General features: G+C 37.6%; 4 protein-coding genes across 6 annotated transcripts in view; 2 read left to right on the top strand and 2 right to left on the bottom strand.

The window, feature by feature from the left end:
* LOC111347091 (uncharacterized) overlaps positions 1–20,101 on the top strand; it is a 325,446-nt gene that overhangs the window by 65,679 nt on the left and 239,666 nt on the right. The window lies entirely within an intron of this gene.
* The window catches only part of LOC111319259 (receptor-type tyrosine-protein phosphatase F), a 94,785-nt gene that overhangs the window by 45,828 nt on the left and 28,856 nt on the right, over positions 1–20,101 (bottom strand). The window lies entirely within an intron of this gene.
* On the bottom strand, positions 3,332–8,603 carry LOC148719829 (uncharacterized). 2 transcript variants are annotated; one of them, XM_088737495.1, is made up of 6 exons: positions 8,462–8,603; positions 6,971–7,043; positions 6,581–6,623; positions 6,289–6,318; positions 4,642–4,821; positions 3,332–4,221 (listed from the first exon to the last, which is right to left on the bottom strand). In XM_088737495.1, exons 1-6 carry the CDS (start codon positions 8,508–8,510, stop codon positions 4,165–4,167), a joined length of 432 nt encoding a protein of 143 aa, XP_088593621.1. In that variant the 5' UTR covers positions 8,511–8,603; the 3' UTR covers positions 3,332–4,164. The 2 variants fall into 2 exon arrangements, with proteins under 2 accessions (XP_088593621.1, XP_088593622.1); XM_088737496.1 differs by lacking the exons at positions 6,289–6,318; positions 6,581–6,623; positions 6,971–7,043; positions 8,462–8,603 and adding an exon at positions 5,667–6,282.
* Positions 8,955–12,874, top strand: LOC148719828 (uncharacterized). Its single transcript, XM_088737488.1, has 2 exons — positions 8,955–9,321; positions 9,954–12,874. Exons 1-2 carry the CDS (start codon positions 8,955–8,957, stop codon positions 10,133–10,135), a joined length of 549 nt encoding a protein of 182 aa, XP_088593614.1. The 3' UTR covers positions 10,136–12,874.

Raw genomic sequence — 20,101 nt, 5'->3', positions numbered from 1 at the left:
AAACGATACTTTCTAGGAAATTTCTTGTAAATTTCAGGTTATTTTAAGTTAATAAAACAAAGATGTGGTTTACGGAATTTTGATGATAGACTAAAATGCAGGAGGTAGATGTAGATTTCAACTCAGCATGGGTTAATCAATAGCCCCAAAATTTAATTACTGATCTTGGAAGTCCATTGATGGCTTTCACTGCCCATATAGGAATAATGATCAGAAGTGGTTGGTGACTGGAGATATTGGGCCTTAAAATACCCTTATTTTTGGACTTTGTCAAAACCAGAAAAAGTCGTCTTAACCAGGAGCCCATGGCTCCTGTCTTTACTAAATCGAGAGGTAAGGGAAGAAATGAAATGACAAAGTTAAAACAATTCAATTTTCTTAAAGTAGGATAGTTATAGAATACAACCCAGCTGACTGAATTTGCGGATGGATTTACTGCTTGTCACAGCAGCAATACATAGTTAGCTAATTAATTACTCGGGCTTTCCGAAGCAAACACCCGCGTTATAACTTAGGCTTGGTTTTTTTTTTTTTTTTTTTTTTTTTGCGTTCAGTCACAAAACGCAGTTCAACTACAGTGCATGCGTGAAGTGTACGCGCATGCGCGGAATGAAGCCTGGAGTGCATGGCTGAAGGCAATGGTCGCCTTCCTGGAAAGTTCCTTGCTTGATGCACGCGAAAGAAATTCGATGGATATTACGCCCAATACACATACAAAGTCACACACGTTCGCGGTAGACCCACGCAAAAACTTGTGGAGCGTTTTGGGAACGGGTCGGTCCGCGAACTTTACGAGAGATCAATTTACGAGCGATGCTTAACGAGTGAACCTTTTATCTAGGAATATCAAGCGAAACCTGCTATATCAAACGAGCTATCTCATATTATGTTTACATGTAAACACAACCGTGTATTTAGACGTGATCGAGAACCCAGTAGCATACCAGAAGGTACTCTTAAAAGTCTCAGAAGAAAGGGCAGAAAACTAAAGGAATTTGTTTATGAGCGTTAATTCATCCAAGCGCACCGAAGTCCTCTCGGCTATGTCGCTATGTGAAGGTTAGAATAGTTACAAAGAATGTTTGTATGCTTAATTAATACGGAGAGGGTGAGATTAAATAAAGTTCCACAACATGAGAAGAAGTATTTGTTGACTTGTTCTGTGAGGTTATATCAAAGGATAATTAAATTGAAGTATAGAGCAAGTCGGTATTTATCAATGAGTTTAAGCTCTTTGATTTACAATAACAAACGAGGAATCAATTCTGTCAATAATCTTGTGTCGATAATGAATATTGGAAATCAATACATTACGTACCTACCCAGGGTTCGTAAAAGCCTTGAAAGTCGTTGAAGATGCTTGAATTTAAAAAGAAAAAAAAAGGCCTTGAAGTGCTTGAATTTGAGGAATAGAGCTCGATTTTTGCAATGCTTTTTCTTTGGCAATTTTCAAGTTGAAAATTACAGTACTTTCATGGAAAAGCTGAGAAATGATGTGATATAATTTTAAAATTGCTTATGCAAACCTTTTCAAAAGTGGTCCTTCAATTTTCTAAAACTTGGCCTTCAAAGTCATTGAAAAGTTATTGAATTTCAACCTTTGGCATCTGTAGGAACCTACTCCTATATGGTAATATATCATTCTGATTGTTGTCTAGTACCATAACGACATTCATTACACTCCAGAGGACAAAAATAAATGCAAGTAGACTTATTCATGACCAGAAATGACAAAATTGCTTGACGTCAGTAACGATGGTAGTCCCTTAAAGATAACTCCTGATGTGCGATATTGAAAGCCTGGGTTCATGCAGCTATTTGTCTAGTTATGCAAAAAAATGCAGGAAATGGAGGTTTCCCAAGTGGACCTTATATCTCCCAGGTAATTAAACATTTTGACCTATTATTTTCACACATTTGTTAACTCACGAGACTTAGCATTTATGCCAAGTTTGAGCCAAATCGGTGATTTGAGGTTTATAGCCCCATGCCCGGTTCTGCCTAGTTTTTTCATGGACACACTCTTAAGCATTTATTTTGAAAGTTTGTCACCATGGCCTTTTTTTTAAATTTAGTAAGTGCGTTACAGTTTAACAAAGTTTGTGGCTTCAAATCGACTGACTCTTCAAGTAACAGTCATCCTCTCAAATGTAGAGTCAAAAAGAACATTACAGCTTTGTTAAAAAAAATGGTTCAATGTATCTTTGAGATCCCAAGCTGTTAAATTAGCAGCAAACAGTTGTAGGCAGTCTTACATGTAGGTTTATTTGTAATCTTAGGTTTGAAGTTTTCTTAGGTGCTTGTGTAGCAGTACTGTCTTCTGCTTTCTTCAGCCCCTATTAATTCAAGTGTTTTCAACCATTCATGAGCAATTTTGTGGTATTCACCCTCTTTTGTTCCTCAGACAGTTTGTAGAGGTTGTCTTGAGGCATTTTGGCCTGCCTCAATTAGTATTCATGCATTTGTGGTGTTCTAGTGGTCACTTCTTAATGTTCTTGAACAATTATTTACTTAAGTAGTACAATTATGTACTCAACCCTGGTGAAAATCTTTCAAAGATCTTCAAGGATCCTTAAAGATCTGCATGAGGATCTTCATGGGGATCTTAATTAAGATCCTCAGACATCTTGGTAAAGATCCTCAAGGATCCTTCATTTTCTTGCCAAGATCCTTGAGGATCCTCGAGGATCTTCAAGGATCCTTATAGGATCTTCAAGGATCTTTAAGGATCCTCAAGGATCTTGGCAAGAAAATGAAGGATCTTTGAGGATCTTTTAAGATCTTGCAAAGATCCTTTAAGATCCTTCCAAGATCTTGAAAAGATCCTCTAGGATCCTCTCAAGATCTTGCAAAGAACCTCTAGGATCCTCCCAATAACTTGCAAAGATCCTCTAGGATCCTCCCAATATCTTGCAAAGATCTTCAAGGATCTTCCAAAGATCTTCAAAGATCCTCCCAAAATCTTGTTCAAGGTCCTCAAGGATCTCTAATTGGATTCCCAACATCCTTGAAGATCTTCAACGATTCTTATATGAGGATTGCTAAAGATATTACCTAGACCTTGTGAAGATCCTCAAGGATTTCCCCCCCCCCAACTTCCCCAAAGATGTTGCAAAAATCTCAAGGATCCTCCAATTTCTTGCCAAGTTCCTAAAGGATCTTCAAGGATACTTTTAGGATCGTCAAGAATCCTCCCAAAGATCTTCAATGCTATTCTTAAAAGATCTTGCAAAGACCAAGGATCTTGCAAAGTCATGTTCAAAGATCTTTACAAATCTTAATACCATCCACAGTGGCTTTTAAAAGTAACACACTTCACATCAAAGGTTAATTTCATCCAAAATACCACTATATTTATTAAATTCTGTATCAAATGTTAAATATGAAATAAAAATTTCATTTAAAGAAAGCCATTGTAACAATATATTCATAATTAAAAAAAGGCATGCACAACAAGCGCAAGCTCAGATTTTGAACAGAGCATTTGATAAAATTTTCCTTCTCATAAAAGAATAAGTATATTCCTACACAGGCCATTTGTCATTCCATGAGAAATTACAATTATTGTTTTCAAATGATTAGAGTGCCACAGTGACCATACCATTGTAGTCTAGCATTTTCCATGGGTTTTGCCGTTTCTCTGTTTATCATGCAATTAACTTCATTTACCAATATCATCATACAATATATAAATAATTTGCTTGGTTTGTTCTAGAATGCTAACAGAAACATCTCCACAAACAAAAATACCTACGAGAAAAGGTTTGTAGATTACTGCACCTTCAATAACATGCAGACTCTACAATTCAAAGCTCAACCGACAAATGCATTTTTTGCTACCATCAATCAAGTGCTCAGCGACTCTTCCCAGCTTCCGACTACAGCCGAGGGCACGGTAATCAAATCAATGAGTACCGTTTAGACAACAAAACAGTGCTCGACAGTAGTTGGAAGCTAGGAGGAGCCACCGAACATTTGATTGACAGTAGTGAAAAACGCATTTGTCAGTTGAGGTTTGAATTTTTGAGTTGGCATGTTATTGAAATATGCAGTAGTAAATCTTTACTTTTATATCAAGATTATTCAGCAATCTTGTAATACAAAATTAATCTACATGTACATGCTTTTTTCTTAAATCGTTACACTTTTGGTTTATAGCCCTTCTTATTTCATTGCAGTCTCTATCAACAGTTTTCTGGGAATATTTCTTGACAATGCATCCTAGAAAAAAATGAAACAAAATGTTAGACAAATTAAAGAATTTCAATTTGTCATAGGTAATGACATTAAAACTAATAATAAATCTTTATAGACTTGTGACAATAACAATTATTTTTACTTTATTAACCTCTTGAACAAATCTGCTTCAAATACTTTAAAAGCAAACCACATATGTCATGCATGAACAGCAACTTATAGCTTACGTGTACAGGTTAGTTGGAATGAAGATATTGACACTACCTTTCAATTGTTTCCTTGCAATCTTGGATATTTTGTTGAAAAGATGGATTCTCATGTGGTAACAAACTTCAAATTCCTCTCTTTAAATTCAGTTTTCATTGAGACAAAATTGTAGGTCTCAAGACTAGACAACACAGATGTCTAAAATATGCCTCTTAAAGCCACTATGATAATACTTACTTTTAATCGACAAGACTGTCTCAGATCCAGCACTTTCCGACCCAACTTTGTGTTTACTGGGGGCAGCATGCCATCAAGTAGCTCCTCCTTTGAGAAAAGCACTCCAGCAAGGCGCATAGCATACCTTGTTGGTTCCTTTGGTGGTGCCTTCAAACCAAGAAGGTCAATGTCATTGAACACCTTGATGAATAGAATAAAACAGTATTTCCTTAAAAGCAAAATTTAAGAAGGGATCTCGATTTATGACAATTATGACAATTGGGCATTATGATGATAACTACACAGATGAATGGATTCATTAAAAAATGTTGCCAACATAACTATATAATTATCACTTTTTGTCAATCAATGCTGTTCCCCAAGGGTTGTGTCATTCAACATTGGTTGTCCTCAAAAGTGCAAATATATTGGTATTCCTAAAATGTTGATTTCTGCTTGCTGTAAAATGTAAGTGACCAGATTAGGAATCAGGCTCTTTCAATGCCCACAATAATAATCATTGTTACAGACACTGAAACAACAATGGTAAACCTTTGCATAGAGAAACCCCTAATGATTGCCCATTTCCTCCTACTGATTCATGAAGAAAAATCTCTTCCCCTAATTAGGCATTTTCTGAAATTTGTTAATGAGAACCAATTTTAATTGATTCCAGCATGTTTCATGTGTTATATGACCTACCATTCATTCTTTTTATTTCATATTCCGTGCTTTGCAATTCAATGGCAATTTGCGCAAATATTTTAATCCATAATAACAAAATTTGAATGTGAACTACTGGAGAGAAATGCCTGGAAAATAAAACTCTGTTACAAAGAAATCTTCCCAAATTATCAAAAATGAAGAACAAAAGGCCACGCATTTGAAAATGATGCATTTATAGAGACCCTTCTCAGATTCGACTTGATGAAAGGTATGATAATTTTACACTTAAACATTGAGAACTTCGATTTCACAATGACATACATGACAAGCCAAGAGATTATAACTAAATTATGTAATAAAATATAAGCAGTTTTCCTTACAAAATCTGAACTATTCTCATTGTCGGCTTCATTGCCATGCACTTTCAACAAAAGAGCTGCTCTGACTGTGAACAGAATTATGTTAAAAAAATCGTTCATAAAATTGTTAAAGATTGCCATATCACTTTATTGATAATAGGCCAAATAACACTGCTCCTCAGATATTAATTTATCTTTATACTGACTACAGTTTGAGTTGTCACTAGAGGCAGGTGAAATACAGTTTGAGTTATCACTAGAGGCAGGTGAAATAACTGGTTGCTTAATATATAGATGTGCATAATTTTGTAGTTCAGCACAGTCAACCCTCTACTGTAATGATAACATGGACACCTTAAGAACAGCCTTCCTCATGCTGATGAAGGATACTGCACATGTATTATGGAGGAAGTTTTTGTTCAGAATTTAGACTTAAGATGTGCCTGTAATATGGGTGTCCATAAGGGGAGCTTCCATTGTCATTGAGATACTAAGAGTAAAAGGCGGACACAAATTTGGGCTCACCTCACCTTTTATTTTGGGACTTGGTGTCTCACTTCTACTTTGGCCCATGGTGTTTAACTTCCTATTTTGGTCATGCCCTTGTTTTAGGAAGAGGTCTACTTTACCATAATTATAATACCTGCAGTCTCCTCACAATTTCAGACAGGCCCTGGAATAAACAATTAGTAAACTCTGAATATTAACGACCGCAATTTAGACATGATGTGTCCTCGTTTCAAATCTGCGCTAAGTTATGTTTTCTAATTTAAAAGAAACATAATACAACTGGGCATTACTCATCTATATCAAGTACATCAAAATCCACCAATTTATGCATGGCCATGGCCTTCTGAAATCTCTTCAACTAAACTTAACATTTGGAGAATGCAGCAATCAATAAACATCATAAAACAACAGATTATTATACTTACATTACAGGATTCAGTTTCTTGCACATGCTTTGAAGATAAATGTCTGCAAAAAAGAATCCAGTTTCTTGGTGTTAACTCTACATAATTGTCCAGAAGTTATAAAATATTAAGTCCTTGGACACAAAGTGTTAAGAAAGTTCCATGCACAGCATTCAAAACAAGTGTACATACCAAAAGAAAGAAAATTTTAAGTAATTGAACTTCATGACTGTTTATCAACATTTGCCCATGTGAACTTCTTGCAAAAGACCTGATTTTCAGCAAAATTAAGGGTGAATGTTAAATGCTCAGTTAGGAGACTACGTCCTTACGTTGATGAGTTATTTATTCACTTTTTAAAAGATTTCCAACCTTATGTCCAATCTAATTTGTCTTGTAGTTTATATTTACCTTGACAGTGATTCTTTTTGGTAACTTGATTCAACTGCTTTAGCTAGCTTCTTCTGCTCTTCCTCAATAGAAGCTGATTAAGACAATAAAACAAGATAAGCATTATGCTAATCATGGATTCTGCTTAAAGTTCAAGCAGTAAGTGCAGTAACTTTTTGAATGCTATTTAAATCATCTCACTGTAATTCATTTCTCTAGGTGACCCCACGATGAAATCCCCAGGCATTCTCAAGAAATTTAATGTCAAACCACCTAAGAATGCTTAAAGCGAGTGTTATTGTGTTTTCACTAATGTGAGATGTCCATTTTTAACTGAAATATGGACAGTATGGTTAACTACATGTACAAGTTAAATTTTCTCTCACGGGTCAGCTTGAGAGCTTAAATCTTGATAAGATTTTCTTACCTTTATTCAAAATAATTAATGTGTATCCCATGTGATAGTTGACAGATACCGTGTATAGGCTAAAAAAACTATGTTTAGGCTAAAAAGTGAAAAACCCCTAACCCCAGTGCAGTTTGCTTTGCATGGAAATATGTTTCCTCATGTGGTTTTTTGTCTCCGGCATGAAGAAATATAACCGCACAAGACAACCTTTCCTAGAGATGAGAATAAAATTTTATTTTCTGCGTCCTAACCGCTTTCTTGATGCTTAAATACAAAACATTCACACTCTCTATGAATAATAATTTTTAGCGCAATCTATAGCTAATTACATATGAATAAAAGAGTGGTGCGTACTGGGAATAACGATCTAAACAAATATGACTAATTACAATATGCAATGGCATATTGCAACAAAATGCATTAATGGTTCCAAGCTAAAATTACAGTAAATGTATGGGACTTTGGCAAACTTTGAACCGCTGAAACGCCGCTACAATTAGAATTGAATTTCAAAAGCGAAAAATTTTTGTAAAAGACATTTGAACTGAGATTATTTTCATGAAGTACAAAGAACAGATTAAGGCTACAACGAAACAAACAAACCCCCCTACTTGTCACCAAAATTATGTAAACGACGCGAAATGACCGGGATGAGAAAATTTATGAATCGAATTCACGGACCTCATGGCTTATTTAATGGCCTTATTTTCAGTTGAATAAATGATATCAATAAAAATATTTAAAGTTGTGGCAAATGTTGGAAATCAGCCTCTTTTTAGCTGCCTTACAGTGGGTCAGAATACCCCGCCTTGGTCTGTGTTCTTTGAAGAACGAAGTATGATTTTCTTATTCAACGGTCCATTGTGAACTTCCCGGTATTTATTACCTACATCGACAAAAGATCGCACAACAATACCGCAGCCACTGTACTCTTGAAAGAATTTGTTCCACTTAATCCCCCTCGACTTTGTAATTGACCAAGAATATCTGACTACTTAATAAACAAAAGGAATTCTCAAATCGATCTTAATCGCTTGCAAAACTGTAAACATAACCTTTATAACGACCGTAAATTGAAATAATCTTTAGCATTTTCTACTTACCTTGATCCTCCATTAGCTTCTGAATCTGCAGCCTTTCGCTTTTTGCCATTTTCTTTCGCAAATCCCTTAAAAATCGACGAACTGCAGTGACAACCACCAAGACCTTTCGTTCGATCGGCCGTAACACGTGTTCGCACCTACGCCGTGACGTATCCTTTTGGTCGTTGCTGATAATGAGCGCATGACTGTTCGATGCGACACGCGTGAAGCCACTGCAGCCCAGTGTGAGATTTTCCTACTCGCGGTCAAAATTTCCGCGATTTCATTGAAAACCAATACACACGTATTCATCATGTCGGGAAAAGACTCATCAGATGAACTGGAGAGTACAAACTCTAACAGCTCGGATTCGTCTAGCAGCTCGTATAATTTCCCCAGTCTTCCATGTTCAGGAGCAACTTACCTCCGATAAAGAGTCCGATAACGAGTCAGATAAAGATGATGAGAGTTCGGATGAGAAGACTGATGAGATGAGAGTTCACATGAAGGAGAGATGTCTCCCGAAAAAAGAATACGAAGAACTGTAAAATTACATGTATCGAAGAGTTCAACCGAAGATTCCAGCTCCGATACTAGCTCTAACTCTTCTTTGAAAAAAGTAACTGACAAGATCAGACAGAAACGTAGAAGACGGGAAGAACGAGTAAAAAATATGATTAGAATTCACGAAAAACGCAAGCGAAGCACGAGAAAAACTGAATATCAAAGAAGTGAGGATTCGTCGACTTGTGATGATAAAAATGTTGAAATGAGACCGACGGCAACTCAGCAACTGAGCGATCCCGAGACAGACGATGAAGACGGAAACTCAAATTTTTCACCCAATGCTGATGGGATGCAGATAATTGACACCGAAATTGGTGAGTGGATTTCTTTTCTCTTTTTAGCTTGCACAGCACACTTTATTCACTCAGGTAATATTTTCATTCAGCCGGTCACCGTTTTTTTGCGGGATTTTTTTTAGTGGGAGACCTGGGAAATAATTTTTGCAACACCCTGGATGCTTTCATTATGCCAAACGGACCTGTCATTGATCAGCGGGAACAACCAAGGAAAATGGATCAACATTTTCCGATTAAACCAGGCCAACCAATGGGAATGGCACTTACCAATTTTCCAAATTCCCTAATTAGGACATTATGAGGCGGTTTGGCAAAAATGGAATGGAGAATGCAAAACATTTCGAGAATTAAACAAAAATAGTAAAGTTTTGTGTCTAAACATTCCTCGACCGAGCCTACCCCAGAGGCATCCCACTTAATGAGTGAATTTCAATTATACAGAAGTTTTATTGTAATATGTGGGGTATGTAAATAGTACAAAATTATTCATTGATGCCATCAAAATAAATTTGTTTTGTCTAGACAGAAATACATGTATGTAATACATGTACATCTATCCTGGTAAAAAAAAAACAAAAAAACTTTCAGCTTTGCTAATTAAGATAAATTTTGTATGGGTATATAACAGTATATTTTTATTATATATTCAGATAGTGAGAGTGGTGCTAACCACTCAGAGACAGCATCAGAAATGGAAGACAAAATCACTGAAAGTCCAGACTCAGATCAAGAATTTACAAGCGAAAGTAATGGAATGAGTTCTGAGAGTGAAAATCACAGTAGCTCGTTCAGTGAAGAGCATCTGTCAGAAGCTGAACAGCCTGTTTGTTAAGGAACAAGGGTCAGGAGAAGGACTCTTCAGGCAACTCTTTTGGCATTATCCAAAAAACACAATTTCTCACCTGCAAGGACAGACATACTTAAATTTCTGGAAACATTCCTTCCTAAGCCAAATGCGCCATCGTGTAATTACACCTTTGAGAAGATGTTGATTAAAGCAATGGACATCCATTACTCTAGGTATGAATTTTGCAGTACTACTTACTAGTCAGGAACACTGGGATTGCTGTCATTTACAAGTACGAAAGGAAAGAGAACATCTGTTTACTTGAGCTTGAGGAACAGGATGATCCAATGATTAAATCCTTCATTGACAGGGACATTCTTGGAAAACATTTTCAGGCTGTTAAGGAAACAATGTCACTCACTTGTATTTCTTGTTCTGACATTGTGTGCAGATGTGTCTTTGTACAATCAGCAAGTGCTGGTGTAAGCGGCTATGTTAGTCCTGTGTTAAGGCACTACCAACATGACTAAGTTAACATGTGTTCCATGAAAATTAAGAAAATATCCCAGGGTAACTGTAATTGGTTAAATTATTACTTAATCCAGGGCAGGTATATTTTGCAGGTTGCAGGTTGAAAAATCGACTTTTAATTCTCAGTGAGTCTACTTAGCACTTCGGTTAGCTTGAATAGCACTTCAGTTAGCCTAATTTAGCTTAGGTTGCTTGCTTTATATTGGGATTTGTTGGACTTCAATTCAAATAAACAAGTCGTTTTAACCTGCAACCTGCAAAATATACCTGCCGCTTAATCCATGGCCTTTACAGCATTTTCAACCAAAATTGGGGATTCTGTAGCAATTCTGTGAAATAATTTAATGATTTAGATTCAATCTACCTGAGGTGTTTGCAACAGGTTAATCTTTGAAGACTGTGTGGATTAGTCAAGGTTAATTGTGAAACTGACTTCCCAAGTTACCTTTTGGGTTAACCTCGGAAGTCTTAAATAGGTAGAGCTCCCGTAAGGGCCAAACTCCAGTGCAGTTACATGACATCGATGGTTTTACTTTTGATTGCTAAATTGTGTAGTTGTCAGACTTCCAATGTAATAGTCATGTTGAACTCAGAAATGCTCCAAGAGATTCTTTTGTAGGATTCTTAAGAGCCTATTTATGAATCTAACATGAATTTTTTAGCTTTTATCTTAAAGTCTTCTCAGCAATTAGTACACTTGGTTTTAATTAACTTCATTAAAACTTGAGGATCCTAGCAAGGATTTTCTTAAGATTCCTCAAAGGTCCTTCTTACATTCTTAAGGATCATGGCAAAGATCTTTTTTAAGATACTTCAAAGATCTTCATTAAATCCTAGAGGATCTTGGCAAGATCTTATGAAGGATCTTTTTAGGATTATTCAAAGATCCTCATGACATCTTGAGGAATCTGAAGGATCCTTGCAGAGATCTTTTCAAGATCTTTTAAAGGATCTTTCCAAGATTCTTAAAAGATCCTCATTAAATCCTTGAAGATCCTTGCAAAGATCTTTGCAAGATCTTTTAAAGGATCTTTTTAGAATTCTTCAAAGATCCTCATTAGATCCTTGAGGATCGTCAAGGATCCTTGCAAATATCTTTGCCGGAATCTTAGCCAGGATCTTTGCAGGATCCTTCCAAGATCCTTGGCAATTCCTCAAGGATCTCTATAGATAGAAACACAAGACCTTGCAGATGCAGGATCTTTGAAGATCTTTCGAGGTTCCTCAGAGGATCCTTAAAAGATCTTATCTTTGAGGATCCTTGGCAGGTCTTTGAAGATCTTTAAAGATCCTTCAAGATCCTGTGAAGATTTTCACCAGGGAAGAGTTTATTAGCAATGTTCTACCAGTTGTCTTACAGCTTTCATGAGCAGTCGCCAAATTGTTGTCTTCAAACAACAGTCCCTTGGTACCATGAAGAGTTCAGGGCCATGCCTTTCCCTAGACATGGTGGAAACCTCTCTCAGACCTACATGTAGTCATATGGTCATTGGCTGATTCTGTTGTTGAAACATGTATGACTATACTACAACCCCTGAATACTGGTAAATTTCAAACAAAGAGTTTCATGTATCATAGTGGACATACATGTAGTTTGAAAATTGAGGAATCTCACAAGTTTATTTTACACAAAGTATTTTACACAAAAAGATTCAAAAAATGAGAATGAGTATGTGGTGTGCTTAAAAGTTTTAAACCAGTTTGAATATTTCACACCAGTTTGAAAAATTTAAACTGGTTTAAAAAAATTCAAACCAAAGGAAAAATTTGACCCACAATACATATTTGTCTCAGGGAAGACAAACACAAGAGGAGCAAATAAATACACTTAGAAGTATCCCATAACTCCTACTCTCAGAGCTTTGAAGCCATACTATGCTGTTGGCTAAAAGCAGATAAACTTTGCACTTGCAAATTCCTATAGATTGTTTTTTACAATGCTATTTTGCAAAATTTGAAATTATTTCATAATTATTTTTGTAATATACTGTATCAATGACTACTTTTTAAGTCTCAGCTACTTCATAAACATGCGGCCACTTTCAGCAAAGAAATTGATGGCCAAATGATTAAACCATGAACCATGGAGACTTCTGTAAGCAAATGTCTGTAATGGCTAAAATGCTATTGTAAGACTTATTGTTTCTTTTGTTAAAAACCTAGCACAAAACCAGTATGTGACCCTATATTAATTAGAAGTTGAAATATAATTTCCAGTGATAGTTGACGGAGAAATAAATGTAGTTACTGAGAGATTAGTAGAGGCATTGCTCAGACAAAACATCAAAAAATATATTTTTTGAAAGGAATAAATTTCATACTACTCAAATATAATCTCTTGGGTGCTAAAAGACTGACTAATGCAAAGTTCTGAAAAACAACAGTGGGATGGAAGATGGAACAAATTCCGGCATAGCTTCATTGCTACACAATTGTTTCAAAACGGTCTGACTGTTCCCTGAATGATTTAAAGCCTTCGTAAATTTGGAAAATTTTCCCATGCTTCCAAACTGAGCTAGAAATAATAATAATAACAATAACAATAATGATAATAATAATAAAAAAAGATTTATACCACGCCAGTATCCTACTGTTCAAAGGCGCCTACAAAAAACTTTAACATAACACTTAAGACAGCTAATATTAATTATAAAAGGCTTTTCTAAAAAGAAAAGTTTTTAATCTACTTTTAAAAACAGACACAGACAAAGCATTTCTAATTTCACATGGCAAAGCATTCCATGATGACGGTGCTGCTACAGAGAAGGATCTTGCGCCATATGTTTTCAAGTTATAGGATGGAGAAAACAGAAGGCGCTTGGATGATGAGCGTAGTTCACATGATGGGGTGTAAGATGTAAGAAAATCACAAATGCACGACGGTGCCAAGTTGTTAAGTGCCTTGTAGGTTATAAGTAAAATCTTAAAAATAATACGTTGATTAACGGGAAGCCAATGAAGATTAAAAAGAACAGGCGTAATGTGATCATGCTTTTTTGTAAGTGTGACGAGGCGCGCCGCGGCATTCTGGACGTGTTGTAGCTTTTTTATAGTGTAGGCTCGTAGGCCTTACAAAAGAGAATTACAGTAATCCAGCTTCGAAGATACAAAGATATGAACCAGCAATTCAGTAGTGGTCGCTGAAAGATATTTCCTGATATAGCTAATATTTCGCAAATGACTATAATGAAGATTTGCAAATGTCAGTAATATGATCGTTAATATAAAGCAAAAATGGCTATCAAACGTATTGCCGATATATCTCGCCTTTTGCTCGGAATAAATAGTCTCACCAGCAACTGAAATTTCGTGAAGGAGTGGTCTTGAAAGATGTTTAGCGGAGATCATCAATAATTCAGTTTTGTCTTTATTTAATTTAAGGCGATTAACCATCATCCAATGATTAATTTCATTCACACAGCTCTCGATGCTAGAAACCGCTAGATCCCTATCACCCAGCACGGTTGGTTGGAAATGCAAGTAAAGCTGTGAGTCATCAGCATAAAAGTGATGGCTCAGGTTAAATTTCTTTACGATATCTGAAAGCGGCGAAGTATAAAGCAAATACGAAATGGGTCCCAAGACAGATCCTTGTGGCACTCCACATTTGAGGTCATGTTTCGTAGAAGTACCACCACCGACGGAAACATATTGCGCGCGATTCGATAAATAAGATTGCAGCCATTATAGAGGCTTTCCAGCTATCCCAAACCGTACACGTAAACGAGAGAGGAGGATGGTATGATCGACTGTATCGAAGGCAGCGGAAAGGTCTAACAACAGTAAAATTACGATTCGATGATTATCGATGGCAGAAAGAATATCATTGTGAACACGAATAAGTGCAATTTCAGTACTGCGATATTGCTTGTACGCCGACTGGAATGTCTCATTTAACTCATATTCATTAATGAAGGAGATAAGTTGATTAGCTACCAATTTTTCAATTGCTTTGCTAATGAATTAAAGATTTGATACAAGGCGATAATTGGAGAATTGAGTATGATCCAAAGAAGGTTTCTTAAGGAGCGGGCGTAACATGGCAACCTTGACGCAGCCCCAAACAGTTTCTTTCGAAACTATCAGCCTTTATATGGCAACCTTGAGTTGCGAAGGGATCTGACCAGATTCCAATGAGATATTTATTATTTTGAAAATGAAATGCAACAGAACACTAAGTGCATTTGTTGTAACATAACCAGGAAGAGGATCAAGAGCACATGACTTAGCAGCCAGATTCATGATACATGTATGAACTTCATCCGCTGTTACCGTTTTGAAAATATCAAAAGAATATGGACAGGCGTTATCAACAACAGGAACTGTATCTCGATGAGAGAAAGCAGCAGTCGTTATATGACCCCGTATTCTATCTATCTTTGCAGTGAACAACAATTGGAGAAATTCAGTTGAGTGTTGGGAAGAACAGGTGTCAACATATATATTAAAATCACCAACTAATAATTGTCCACCGGGATCAGTGATATAGTGCTACAGGAACGTACAAAACTCATCAAGGAACAATGAGGGTGTTAAATCATTCAAGGTCGAGGGAAGTGGGCGATAAACAATAATAACTCTGATTTTTAAACTGACTGTACTTGAAAATAACAAATCCATATATTCAAAGGACAAAAACTTCTTGAGCGGCTGCAACTTTAAGTTGAAAGATGATCGAAATAACAAGCCAACTCCTCTTCCACAAGTAGAACCAGGTCTAGGAACAAGATGAAATGAATGACCTGAAGGACATAAATCACGAATAATTAATTCATTGTCAGCATATGATTGAAGCCATGTTTCTGTAACGCCAAGAAGATCAATATTATTTTCGACGACAAATTCCTTGATGATAGTAGTCTTGTTGTTAATTGAACGAGCATTTAGCAAGCAACAATTCACAAAGCGAGCCCATGGTGTGTAGCTTTTAACCGGGTTAGGAGTAAGTTCAATGAAATTTCTGAGATTCGGTCCAACGGGAGTCTTCATCGTGCATGTAAATCGTGAAGAACTTCATTGACAGCCTTGGGGTGAGACCAAAGCTCGAATATAATTCAAGCGCCGCCGCTTTTCTTGAACTATTTTTCCCGCTCTGCAACCTCTAAACTTTCTTTGGCAATTTTTTCCCACAGGAAGTAAAATACATGGGAGATTCCAGTTGTAACAGAAGCTCTGAGTACGACGAACAAAGGCACTAATGGAGAAGTGTGTTGTGAATTGTGATTAAGCCAATTCATCGATTTCGTTGCAGTCGAAAACGCAGAGAACTCATATCCCAGATAAGCGTTTTGTTCTTCATGTATCCCCATCATCCGAGGGGATGTTGGACCAGGATTAGATTCAACGTCCATGAAGATAGTAAGGTCAAATTTTGTAGGCAGACCAAGCGTCAAGTGACCGCGTTTGCACCAAGTACAAATCGAGCGCGTAAGTTTGTTTCTGCCATGCACTAATCTAACTGCGCGAGGAGGACCATGAAATCTCAGCAATAAAGTAAGAGGACTCTCATAAACCGAAAAATTGATAAATGATCATCGAAAGAGAGTAGGAAATAAATAAAAAAACCTAATATGATGAGAACAAAGTAACACGTTGCAGCCATCTTGGGCGCATACATCATAATTATTATTATTATCATAACATGATAATAATAGTAATATAATATTGATGTAAGAAATATCCAACCATGCACCCTAAATGTAAACATCAAACTGAAAAAAAATATTTCTATTAGATTTCAAGTGAAATAGTGCTCACCTGAAGCCAGAGGAAGAAGAAGAAGAGCGAGAAAAGCTATCCGGAAACAAAGCTCGAGATTCAATTGCGCCATGAATCGATTGAGTGTGTTACGGTATGCGATCACGATTGTTCTGATTGACTGGCCATTTGTGACAAAACGCTCAGTAGACAAAAGATATCTTTGATCCCTCACTATTCAAGCTCGTCTTTATATAGTTTGTAGTAATATCGTCCGCGCTTCGAGCAACACAGTCACACTCTGCGTGGGCCGAGTTTTATCTTCCTGTAACAAGATGAATAATACTTTCCAGAGTGCCCTGCGCTGTAGCTCATGTTACAGCACTTTTCAGCTGATTTCAGCCTGGTCTGAGTTAAAATGTAACTACTTTGTTTGAGATGGGCCCCTCGAAGTTCTCTAATGGCAGTCAGAATTAATTCTCAGTCCCATAGAAAGGGAGAAGGCAAAGGAATTCAAGCCAGCTAAATCATTATAATTTACTTAAAAATTACATCAATGGCAAATAAAACATCTCGACTAAAGCTTAGTCGGGATTCTTTAAACATTATTAATCCCGGACATTTTAGGGCTTCCGAGTGCAATTGCTTTCTTCATACAAATCCTCAAAATTTTTTTTTTGATAAATAATTCTAGGGTGAAAGAGAAACTTCACAATGTGGTGTGTCTCTTAATGAATATTTTACATCGCTTACAATTAATGAGTACGGTCTTAACCTTGTCCATGGGTGAATTCTCCAGCCACGCCAGTTTTGTCAATATTTAGACGAAGGTACCGAAACTTAATTTTTAATTTCATCCAGTTAGTGTGGCCTGGGTTTCTGAAACTCTCACTAATCTAAACATCAGGAAGTCAGCTGGTCCTGACGAAATACCTATCAAGCTGCTTAAAATTGCCGCCACGGCTCCAGTCATAGCCGGACTCATAGGCGCATGGGCCGGGGGGGGGGGGGACGGGAGAGAGCTGCAGCCCCCCCAAATTTTGGGAAACTCAGATTTTTTCGGGCAGCACGGGGAAAAGCTAGTTTTTAAAGAGGCTTGCATGTGTCTGTGCATTTTTTTTTTCCAAGAGATAGTTTCTGTTTCAACCTGAAGTCAGCGTTGTAAATAGGCTCGATTTCCACCGTCTCCCAGGTCCGGTCTTTGATCTTCCCCTTCGGGAGGATGAGTGCGGGCTCATTTTCCCGAACAGTGACTGGTAATCGAGCCTACGTCGTAAAGCCAGTTAAATTCACACGAAGCATGGTTGCCTATCACGTGATCACTTTCTGGTTATTTTTGAATGGGGACATATGTTGATATATATACATATTTGTAATTTTGTTGTTGGGCACTGTGCTGCACTGCACTAGTTAGTGTGGGGAATATCCAGTCGTGAATTAATTAGAGTCAATTTCGGCATAACTTTCTAGAATCATATTGTAGATTATCCACTGGAGACTCTCAGAAGATCTGAGTCACGTGCTCGGCAACCACTGTCTCGTGTGAATTTAACTGGCTTTACTACGTCCTTTATGGCGTAAAGCCAGCGAAATTCACGCCTGTAGTTTTTCAAAAATTTACGCGACAGTGGAAACAAATACGCACCTTACGTAAGTTTTTTTTGTGTAAAACTCGCCTTATGCCATAGTAGACAGGTGGAATCCAGCCCCACAAAAACGTAAGCGGGCCTATCGCCATCGCGTTACCTGTTCCGAATGTGAAAAAGACATCGTTGCTGAGTACCAAGACGCTGATGCAAAAACCAAGCGTATAGGCAAGAGAGTTAAATTTACTGTTTTTTCGCGCGCTAAATCAATCACAACTAGGTTTCACCGACGACGATGAAACAATAAATATCCTTAAATACAGTAAAATCGACGTTGGCTCAGATCTTCCGAATGACAACAGTACACAATTTATGGATGTCGGTGTAACAGAAAGACATGGATCGTACCGTTGATATATTTAGCCGTTGAAATGGCAGAGACAGCCATTTCTTTTAACTTTTTTTATATGAACGCCTATGTTAGTGTATCATATGAAGACTGTTTCGTAAAAATTTGGGCAACTTGCGAGAACTTTTTTGGCCAAATGGTTCACCGCCCCTCCTGGCAAAAAATTGCCCGTACGCCTATGGCCAGACTTATGACTAAACTTTTTATTTATTGTATTGGCAAAGGCGAGTGGTCATGCCAATGGAAACTTGGTAACTTAGTAACGTCACACATGTTCATAAGAAAGACGACGGAACATCTAAGAGGAATTATCACCCCATTAGTATCTTGTCAGTTATACCCAAGGTGTTTGAGAAACTAAAATTTGATCAATTATGCGGGGTTTTTACACCAGTCTTTTCGGACAATATTTCGGGGTTCCTGCGTGGGTATTATTGCATTTTTTGCTGTTCCGTTTTATTAAAGCTAACCGATGATCAGCGCCAGGCTCTTGACAATAAAAACGATCGATGTGGTGGTGGTCGCTATTTACCTATCCAAAGCGTTTGACTCGATTTGTCATAAATTATTGCTAGCAAAACTGAATGCTTACGGCGTTCACAATTCTGCCCTAAAGCTTACTCAGTCATATCTATCCGGCCGCTTTTAACCGGTAAAATGTAACGGGAAGGAGTCAGACTGGCTGCGTCTTCTCTATGGAGTACCGGAAAGGAGCCTTTTAGGTCCGCTTTTTTTGATATCTTTGTGAATGATGTCAATTACTCAGCTGGATCTTCTTCCCCGTATACGTCTGTGTGCTAATGACACAACAAAGTATACAGCCCATGAGAGCCTCGGCGCACTTGAATAGTAATAGTAATAGTAATAGCAATATAGTATTTCTGACCACTTCCAGCCAATGAGGCTGAATTACGGGTGCAGTTTAAGGTTGAGAACAGACGTCAGCATATCAGGTGCCTCTGGCAGCCGCTTCAGTCCATCGATCTCACCTTTCAACCCATCCCACCCCAGGGGAGGACATCCATCCCAGGGGAGGACATCCATCCCACAGTAATGTCGTGTGTGGGAAATTAACGTCTCCTACCCCAACCTCGCAGGAGACGGGACCTCCATTTATTCGTCCCTATCCGAGAAGACCAGAATATCTAACCATTTCTTAATGCTATAGAAGGGCAGCAAATTCTTCTCAATTATTTAAAGACCTTTTGTGTTGAACCCTCGACCTCCCGCACAACAGTCCAAGGCACTATCCATTGGGCTAAGCGGGCGGCGGTTAATCTACACTTAACCAAGACATAGAGAGATTACCCTCTGGTTCACCGCGAATTACCTGCAAGTAACACCTAATGAAACTCAGGCAATGACGCTGGGGAAATTTAAGTACCCAGAGTCTTTTTATTGGTGACAAGTCCATCGAAATTGAACCACCTCTCAAGATTCTTGGCGTTACATTGGACCGGAATTTGTCTTTGAAGCCTCACATTGCAATCATGCTGAAAAAAAGCGTATGCTAGGGTAGCCGCACTACCGAGGTTTAAGCGCTTAGTTCCTTCAGACGTCAATGACGTTGTGGTTTCTCTAAATAAAGCCAACATGTTACCGTATTTAGAATACTGTTGCCCACTACTTATAGGCATATCTTAAGGCTTGAAAAAGAACACCGAACGTACCTATCATCATGCGATCGAGACATTACTGAATCTAGGTAATTCGGCTTCCTGTGACTTTTGCATGGCAAGTTCATAATGAACCTCTGGCTCGGAAGACTGTGCTAACACTTCCTACGTC

This window comes from Stylophora pistillata, chromosome 11 (genome assembly GCF_964205215.1).
Source record: "Stylophora pistillata chromosome 11, jaStyPist1.2, whole genome shotgun sequence".
NCBI lineage: Eukaryota > Metazoa > Cnidaria > Anthozoa > Scleractinia > Pocilloporidae > Stylophora > Stylophora pistillata.
This window is presented reverse-complemented; position numbering and strand designations above follow the sequence as displayed.